Source organism: Gorilla gorilla, chromosome 4 (assembly GCF_029281585.2).
Source record: "Gorilla gorilla gorilla isolate KB3781 chromosome 4, NHGRI_mGorGor1-v2.1_pri, whole genome shotgun sequence".
NCBI lineage: Eukaryota > Metazoa > Chordata > Mammalia > Primates > Hominidae > Gorilla > Gorilla gorilla.
The window spans coordinates 182565469-182575109 of record NC_073228.2 but is presented as its reverse complement, the minus strand read 5'-3'; the positions used below and the strand labels follow the sequence as shown (position 1 = coordinate 182575109).

General features: G+C 42.4%; 1 protein-coding gene across 19 annotated transcripts in view; it reads left to right on the top strand.

Annotated features, from left to right (window-relative positions):
- Window positions 1-1674: 1674 nt before the first annotated feature.
- LOC115933189 (protein FAM153B) overlaps window positions 1675-9641 on the top strand; it is a 59792-nt gene continuing 51825 nt past the window's right edge. For 9 of the 19 annotated variants that reach the window (XM_063707039.1, XM_063707032.1, XM_063707035.1 and 6 more), the window contains exons 1-2: window positions 3212-3973; window positions 4991-5046. In XM_063707039.1, the coding sequence (XP_063563109.1) occupies window positions 3948-3973; window positions 4991-5046 (82 nt within the window). In that variant the 5' untranslated portion in view covers window positions 3212-3947. Of the gene's footprint in view, window positions 1758-2233; window positions 2328-2933; window positions 3184-3211; window positions 3974-4990; window positions 5047-9641 lie in introns of those variants that run through there. The other 10 variants (XM_063707049.1, XM_063707043.1, XM_063707047.1 and 7 more) reach the window with 8 other exon arrangements.

Here is a 9641-nt window from a genome sequence, read left to right as displayed (position 1 = left end):
TTTCTTTATTCCTTTAAAAGTTGTTTATTTATTGCACTTACATACTAAGATACCATTCTCAAAGGACCATGAAAGCAGAAATGGTTAATATATGAAGCTGTCTATAGGCATGATAGAATAAAAAGTTTAAAAATTATTTGGGTCAGGCTTAAATAACTTTAACAGGTTAAAAACAGTGTTTGACAATATTCAACAAATAATTCTTCACCTAATTTCTTATCGAAGCAATCACCTTAATATTCATTGGCCTTGATAAATGTGAACACTGGTCATACTTATGTAAATAATGGTCATGTGGCTTTCTTGGCATATCTAAATTCATGTTAGATCTGGCTTAACCTGTGCTTATATATGTATATGTTACAGTTATGTACATTAAATGTGTGTGTAAGAGGTGGAATTATTTGAAAGATAGCAAAATTTTAACTAGAAAAAATAAGTTAATATCTAATAATAGTTGACTTGTTGATTAAAATAAGTAGTTATTATGAAAGAGAAAAAAGGTGATTTCAAATTGATTCAGAAGAACTGGCCTAGCAACTAAGATTGTATGTTTTCCTTTTTTTTTTTAAAAAAAAAAAAGAACTGATATAATGTTATGTGACAATTAAATACAGAAATTACAAAACTAGTTAAGTTGATGTTGCCATTAAAGCAACATTAAATAGTTTTTGGGGAGAAGAAAGAAGCCGAGAAGATGGTATCTGTGCAGTTAAGATGGTCATGTCATTTGATACATGTAAACAGAAAGCAGCCTGAGGCCCCCACCTGCACGATGCTGAAAGAGCTGACCAGCGTTATATGTTCAGTCCTAGATGAAACGCTGCATTTGTTTTTTAAACACTGGTATGCATTGTTTTAAAAATGTATAAAATAACAGTGAAAAGTTAAAGAATCGTAAGAATGTAGCTAAAGGTAAAAAAATTTTGCAAAGCCATAATTTTTATGATGAAACTATATTTTTTATCTTTTACGTATAATGTTTTAATGCTTTTTTAGCCCAATGAAATGTGGAAGTGTTTTGTGATTTTTATCTTACTATAGTGATTGTTTTATAAACAAAGAAAAAATTAATTCAGGGTTGCAGAGATGGTAAACTATTAAAATAGTTTGGGTATTAAATTATGAAATAATTGGGTATTAAATAATTCAAAATCCAAGAGCTGTGATTGAACAAATCTGTAGGCATAGGTAAGTGCTGAGGTGAAAGTGCCAACCAAAGCCGTTAGATTGAACATTTATGCCTGGAGGGAATCAGTAGAGGAACAACTGGCTGTGGACCTTCACCTCTGCATCCCCTTTGCTTTCTGCTGTAGCTGGGTATCACAAAAACAACAAAAACAAAAGCCGCTTATTTCTTAAAGACAGAGAAAGGACAGTTCCTTCCATTTAGGCATTCCTAAATTGCCTCCCCGGTGGCCCCTGCGCTCTTGGAGGAGGTCAAGGCAGAGCAGACCCTCAGGTGGGTGAGCGATGCACTTGACCCTGAGGACATCAGGTACCAGGCCCGCTAGCCCCCGCAGGCGCGGAGCTGCGGCTGCAGCCACCAGCCTAGACGTGGCGCGTCCGCAGCAAGTGGCTGGACACCGCAGACCAGGCCCGCGTCCCCAGCAGCGCGGATCCCGGGGCCAGCCGCCCAGGCAGCAAAGTCAGGCGGTCGGCTTCGCCAGCAGCCGATGAGTCTCATCCTGTGGATTGCCCAGCGCCAGGGATCAGGATCCGGAGAGGTGTCCAGGAGGAGCAGACCCTCAGACCAGGTAGGCTGTGCACTCGGTGACCCTGACGCCATCCAAGGGAAGCTCCGCCATCCCGCGCCAGTGCCAGAGCTGCAACTGCAAACTGCGCGTCCTGGCACGAGCAGCGGTGGGGGCGGGTGGGGGAAGGAGCGAGTGACTCTCCAGGCGTCTTCCGCTACCTGACACCAGCCAGGCAGCCCCCAGGGCCAGAGCGTCAGCGCTGAAGCCAGGCTCATCCGGGAAGCCACTCCGGTGGCCGCGGGGTGCCCATGCCAGCACCAGATCTCTCTTCGGAAGGAGGAGCGGGGCGGGCTACACGGCCAGACGGGCCCTCCCCTTAAGGCGGGGTGGGCCGCGCGCCTGCGATTTTCCGTCCGTGGTCCTGGGGCAGCCCGGGCCAGCCCAGGAGAACCCGCGAGCCCAGCGGCGCCTGCACCTGCGGCTTCCGGGAGCCGGGCGGCCCCCGCGGTGCAGGCGCGCGCCTAACGGCTTTGCGAGGCTCACTAGGTCTGAGAGGTCGGAGGCCGCCAGTGTCGCTGCTGAAGGGTGGACCAGGCGGGATCGCGGATTCTGGGCTAGATCGCAGACTTGGTATCGCGGATTGGGATTTGGATCGGGGATTTTGAGTTGGATCGCGGATTGGGGGTTGGATCGCGGATTGGCGGTAGGATCGCGGATTGGGGGTTGGATCGCGGATTGGGATTTGGATCGGGGATTTTGAGTTGGATCGCGGATTGGGGGTTGGATCGCGGGTTGGGGGTTGGATCGCGGACTGGGGGTTGGATCGCGGATTGGGGGTTTGGATCGCGGATTGGGGGTTGGATCGCGGATTGGGGTTTGGATCGCGGATTGGGGGTTGGATCGCGGATTGGGGGTTGGATCGCGGATTGGGGGTTGGATCGCGGATTGGCGGTTGGATCGCGGATTGGGGGTTGGATCGCGGATTGGGGTTTGGATCGCGGATTGGGGGTTGGATCGCGGATTGGCGGTTGGATCGCGGATTGGGGGTTGGATCGCGGATTGGCGGTTGGATCGCGGATTGGCGGTTGGATCGCGGATTGGGGGTTGGATCGCGGATTGGGGGTTGGATCGCGGATTGGCGGATGGATAGGGGATTTGGAGTTGGATTGGGGATTTGGAGTTGGATTGGGGATTTGGGGCTGGGTGTGGGGCGAGGGGGAGTGAAAAGGTGACACGGAGCTGCCGCGGCTCAGGAGCCAGTGGTTGGGGGTCTGAGAAGAACTCACCACCTTGAAGAAGTTCTTCGGCTTTGGGAGCCGCAGGGGCCGGCGGTCCGGGGCTCCCTAGGCCACGTCTACAGGGGTTCGGGGTACCGAATCGGAAGATCCACAGGGCGCTGTCAAGGGCGAAGCCGCGGAGGTGGAGCGCTGCCTGGCGTGCAGGAGCAGAGACCTGGAAGCTGGGGACAGGCAGCACAGGCAGTGGGGTGGGGGCTCAGCCCAGGGTGGGAGGGGGTCCCTAGGCCCGGCTTCCGCGCAGCCCCTGGGATGGGGCCTCGGAGGGCACCCTCAGAGGGGTGGTGCCAAACGGAGCCTCAGCGGCTCTTCATCGCTCATAATTCCCCAGCTGGAGCGCTTGGTGGAGAATGTGAGTGATTTAACTCACAAAGCTAAGCATACACAGTGTTATTTTTAACCTACACGTTTAAAACATGATGTTATATACATTATAGGAGGTGCCTAATGAGAGAACTCATTCCTCTATCAAAAAATACCGTGAGTCGGCCGGGCGCGGTGGCTCACGCCTGTAATCCCAGCACTTTGGGAGGCCGAGGCGGGCGGATCACGAGGTCAAGAGATCGAGACCATCCTGGCTAACACGGTGAAACCCCGTCTCTACTAAAAATTAAAAAAAAATAAAAATAAAAATAAAAAAATTAGCCGAGCGTGGTGGCGGGCTCCTGTAGTCCCAGCTACTCGGGAGGCTGAGGCAGGAGCATGGCGTGAACCCGGGAGGCGCAGTTTGCAGTGAGCCGAGATCGCGCCATTGCACTCCAGCCTTGGCGACAGAGTGAGACTCCGTCTCCAAAAAAAGAAAAGAAAAAAAAAAAACCGTGAGTCATTTTCAGTAGCGAAAAGCTCTCACCTAAAACTGTCCGTTTTACATCCGTATCCGCCTGTGTAGATCGGTTCTTTACTGAAGGTTCTTAGAAGGAAACTTGGAAGCGGGAGGTGGGTTCCGTGTTCCTGAATGGGAAGACACATTTTTCTCAAAATGTGAGCTCTTTCTGTGATTATCAATTTTACATAAGCCGAATGAAAAAATCAAGGTTTTAACATTTTTGCGTGACACCTACTGTCTTTTACTATTGTAATGACATTTGTAAAAATTTTAGGGCTGGGCGCGGTGGCTCAGGCCTGTAATCCCAGCACTTTGGGAGGCTGAGGTGGGCGGATCACGAGGTCAGGAGATTGAGACCATCCTGGCAAACACGGTGAAACCCTGTCTGTACTAAAAATACAAAAAAAAAAAATAGCCGGGCGTGGTGGTGGGCGCCCATAGTCCCAGCTACTCCGGAGGCTGAGGCAGGAGAATGCTGTGAACCCGGGAGGGGGAGCTTGCAGTGAGCCGCGATCCAAACGTGCTGGGATTACAGGTGTGAGCCACCGCGCCCGGCCTGAAAAGTGCATCTTCATTTTACAGGGAATTCTTTCAAATCAAATAATCAAAAACTCTAAAAGGGGGCAAAGTACTTTTTTGCAGATCTACAAGTTTCTTATGTAAATAGGAAAAAAAGCCTTTGCGTTTCTGGTATAAGAATTTAAATTAAAAGAGGAATGAAACTGTTTTCTATCCACAATGTGTGAGGATGTTTTTTATACTGCTGCCTGAAGTTTAAGTTGCTGATTACTTTTTAAATAGATAATTTGGTGGTAAGTCCTATATTTTAAAAATGCGTATGCCCGTTACCCTTCAATTCCATTATACTAAAATACCCTTGGGAAATAGAGATACATGCACTTTGTTTTTCACAGCACTTATTTTAAAAAGAACCCATAGAATGGATCTTATAAGTAAATTTCAGTTGCATCCATAGGATGCAATAATATGTGACCATCAAAGGTGACAATAGATATAGAAGTACGTTGATGTGCGAAGATGTATTTTGTTTTAGCCAGCGAGGAAAAAAGAATCAGTTTGATTATACATTTAGCAAACATTAAGAATTTAATGTGGTAACTTTTATTTCGGTATTAAAATAGCAATTTTATTTATTACTTTTTTATATACAGAATTCGACACCAAATTTTGGAACTTAAAAAGAAGATTCTTAAAACTTACAATCCAGGTAAGACTTCTGATGGTGAATTTCTGATTTCTCGTGGTGGTCCTACTCTTGGTTTAAAAAAATGAAGATGTAAGATTAAGGTAGTTTTGAAGGAAAAGAAAAGTTTAAAAAGATGTGTAAATTGCATGATATATACATATATACATACATGTAAATTAGTTGCTTATATTTAACTTCTTTAGTTTGGAATTAAGAGTTATTTAAGAAGGTAATTGTAGCTAATTTATAATCTCAAACAGTATTATCTGAAAAAAATCATTTACTTAATTATGATCCTGAAAATCCTATATAATATTTATGTTTTCTCTATAGTCACATTGTAACAAATTGGACTTGTTATACATATGGCTCTTCTAGTTCATTTTTGTAATAAGTTGTTTATTTTTATAATAAATTGTTTATATTTAGTAAATACATAATTACAGTTGACCCATGAATAATGTGGGGGTTAGGGGCTCTGATTCCAGTGCAGCTGAAAATCTAAGTATAACTTTTGATTTTCCCAATTTAGCTACTAATCGCCCACTATTGACTGGAAGCCTTCCTGATAACATAAACGGTCGATTAACACCTATTTTATTTGTGCTGCATTATTATATACTGTGTTCTTACAATAAAGTAAGCTAGACAAGTGAAGCTGTTAGAAAGAAAATCTGCAGGAAAAATATATTGACTTTTCATAAAGCGTAAATGGATCCTCACAAAGGTCTTCATCTTTATCATCTTCAGGTTGATTAGGCTGAGAAGGAACAGAGATTGGTCTTGCTGTCTCTGGGTTGCAGAGGCAGAAGAAAATCTGCATATAAATGAACTCCTGCAGTTCAAACCCTTGCTGTTCAAGGGTGAACTGTATTACCTGTTAATTTGTGTCACTAAGAAAGTATCTTTAGAACCGGGAACTCAACAATCCCTTTCTCACAGAATAAATAAATGGCAGTAAGAACTGTAAAAGTGAACCAGTGTGCACCCGTACGAATAGGAGATTATTTTTTGAAGATACCTACTGAGTGCAGAAGACAGAAAAGCAATTCCTTTGTGAGAAGCACAAGTTATGTTACATATTCTTACATAAGCAAAATGGTTTTATCTGTCATAGTTTACACACACATGTGCACATACACACATGTGCGTTTGGGTGCGCACACACACACATGCACACAAAGTTAAAAGTCCCGCTGATTCTTAATGACCAAATCCACTGTTTGCAGGGAGTAGTGGATAACACATCCTACAGTTTGGATGCAATTCTTTTGGCTTTTTGACTTGTTCTGTGATGAACTGCCTTTAATGGGTCAACCATATTTTAGTTTTATAAGAAATGAAAAGATTAGGAGCAAGTAAAAGGAACTCTATGATCAGTAGTTATACTATTATACTATTATACTATATTCAATGGTTATGTTTTTTTCCAGTTATACAAGTTACTTGAATGATGCACAATTAATTTATTATCATTATTATAAGAGATGGGCTCTCTCTATGTTGCCCAGGCTAGAATATGGTGTCTATTCAGTGGTACAGTCATAGCTCACTGTAGCCTGGAACTTCTGGGCTCAAGCAGTCCTCCTACCTCATCCTCCTGAGTAGCTAGGATTGTAGCTATGTGTAGTTACATCTGGCTGGATACACAATCATTTATTTATTTATTTATTCATTTTTATTATTATTATTTTTTGAGACAGGTCTCCCTCTGTTGCCAGTACTGGAGTGCAGTGGTGGGATCTATCTTGGCTCCCTGCAACTTCTGCTTTCTGGTCTTAAATGATTCTTTCACCTCAGCCTCCCAAGTAGCTGGGACTACAGGCATGCCCCACCACGCTTGGCTAATTTTCCTTTTAAGGATTTTTTTTTCCTCACTATATTGCCCAGGCTGGTCTGGAAGTCTGGAACTTCTGGGCTCAAGTGATCCTCCTGCTTCAGCCTCCCAAAATGCTAGGATTTTACAGATGTGAGCCACCACACCTGGCCTGCACAATTATTATAAAAAGGAATTAAGCCCAGTTGAGTTGCAGAAAATTGACCACCTTTTCATTTTTTTTTCTAGAAACATTCATATTGTAGAACATATTGTCAATCATCAAGATTCCCTATTTTTTATTCTGGTAAAACTAGGATTGCTGCTTATTTCCCATTATTTTCTAACAATTGCTTCACTTATTTCTTTTATGGCTTTAATCAGTTGAATATAGAAATACAAGAACCTCCAAGTCAAATATCAAGGAAAGAAAAGAAAAACAGATTAAGGAAAGTTATTCTGTGAAATAACCATCTGATTATAGATCATGTCAACTTAATAAAAACCTTATATAATGCATTTGTGACAAGGGTTCCCAAGACCACCCCCAGGTTTGGTGATTCACTAGAAGGACTCACAGGATTCAGCAAATAATCATATTCAGATCTTTAATTGATTACAATGAAAGGGTACAAGCAAAATGAGAGGGAAAAGGTGCATGTGGTGGTGAAGTCTGGAGGAAACCAGGCACAAGCTTCCAGAAGTTCTCTCCTGTGGAGTTCCCAGGATCTGCTTAATTCTCCCAGCCTCACATTTTGACAACCCATGTGCAGTGATGTCTACCAGTCCCAGAATCTCATTAGAGACTCTGTACCCAAGTGATTTTTATGGAGGTTACTCCCTCACGTGTACCCACATTCCGACTCTCAGAAGGAAAGCAGCTGCTCAGAAGTAACCGCATTGTTTCTATAAACACTTTAGACACAGTGACCAGTCTTAGGGCATGGTGGGAACCCTCCCAATTCCAATTTCCTAAACAACAGCCAAGGGCCAGGCTTGCATGCGGGTCTTTCTAAGGACGGCAGTCTCTCGCTTGCTATATGAAATCTTTCCTGCACAACAGTTTTAGCCCCAACTTAACTTTTGGTGCTGTTTTAAAATTTCATTTTAACAGCAAATAATATTATAAGATAAGGTAACCTGGTACTAGTTTCTGTTGCATGATCCATCCTGTGTTGCAATGCTGGCTACTTTTTTGATTTCTGGTGACTCACAAGTATTTGAATGGAAGTTACCATAGCAATATTAAGCAATTATAATCTGTCCTTCTTATCTCTTTAACCTTTCAGTGAAAGTGTTAAATTGAATAAGCATAATAATTTCTGAGTTAAAATTAGAATAAAAATGGTCTTTTATTTTGATTATGTGAATCTAGTTTTCATGTCGTGCTAAATCCCTGTTTAGAGTTATGAAATAAGATATTCAATCATTTTATCAATATTTTCTTGCCTAAGCTTGCAATTGAATTTATTTGTTTTATGTATTTTCTATACTGCGATTTGAGAAATCATGCCCACATGCTGTTACTTTGGTCTTTAATGATCTCCAATTTTTAGGGTTACCACTGTGTCCTGCTTAAATATATCATAATAACAGATTCAGTGAATATCTTTTATTTTTTATTTTTGTTCTGGAAATCCTGGGATGCATAGACAGTGAATATGTTTTTTAAATCAATAACTCTATTTCTTATAGCAGTTTTAGGTTCACAGCAAAATCGGAGGAAGGTACAGAGATTTCTTCTCTGTTCCATGCCTCCCACACATGCATGGCCTCCCCCATGATTAGTATTTTCCACCAGAGTGGTACATTTGTTACAACTGATGATCCTACATTGACACATTATAATCACTCAAAGTTCATAGTTGACATCAGGCTCCATTCTTAATACTGTACATTCTGTGAATTTGGACAAATGTATAATGACATGTATCTATTTATTATAGATAGAACAGTTTCACTGCCCTAAAAATGCTCTATTCTATGCCTGTTCATCTCTCCCTTTCTCCCTAGCAGCTGCTGGAAACCACTGATCTTTTATCTGTCTTCATAGTTTTACTTTTTTCAGGAGAGTCATATAGTTGAAATAATACAGTGGATATCTTTTTGAATAGTTAAAAAAGTAAAGTTCCATGGTAATTGAATGTAGTCATTTAAGATGTTCTTTGTCCTTTTGTTTTTCTTTAGCTTCTTTGTCATTATAAGGTCTGATGACATATGCTTTACATACTTAGGAAACATGATTTGTATAGGCCTTTGCCACATAATGGAAAGGGTTGAGGAAAATGACACCATGCAATACCACACAGCACAAACTGGAGCATCTTGCTCCAGTGAGGTGGGTCCAGATAGACTCCCTAGCAATGGAAGGGGAGAAGCTCAAGAGGTTGTACTTTAAAAAACTGGAATCACAAAGTCTTTCATACTTACCTTGGGTTGGAAATAAGACCAGGCAGTGAATGTTATAGGTAAATACATACGTTTCTCACTGATCCTCTTCCTTTGAGGGATGAGTTTGAAAACAGTCTGTGTTATGATGACATGACTCACCTGCAACTAGATTCTGTGTCATGAGGGATGGCAGTTTTGCTTTGTGTGAGGTGGAAAAGAATTTTTTTCTCCTACTAGGGAAAGGGGCAAGCATTGGAACATTCTGGCAGCAAGAGGGCATTGATAGTTTTCTTTCTGTATATTTTTCACATCATATAGTACTGTCTGGCAGCCTGGCACACCTCGCCAGTGTTTCTTAAGCTTCTCTCTGAATGTGAGGTGTGGTTCCGAGTGGATAAGCTCTTAAAGG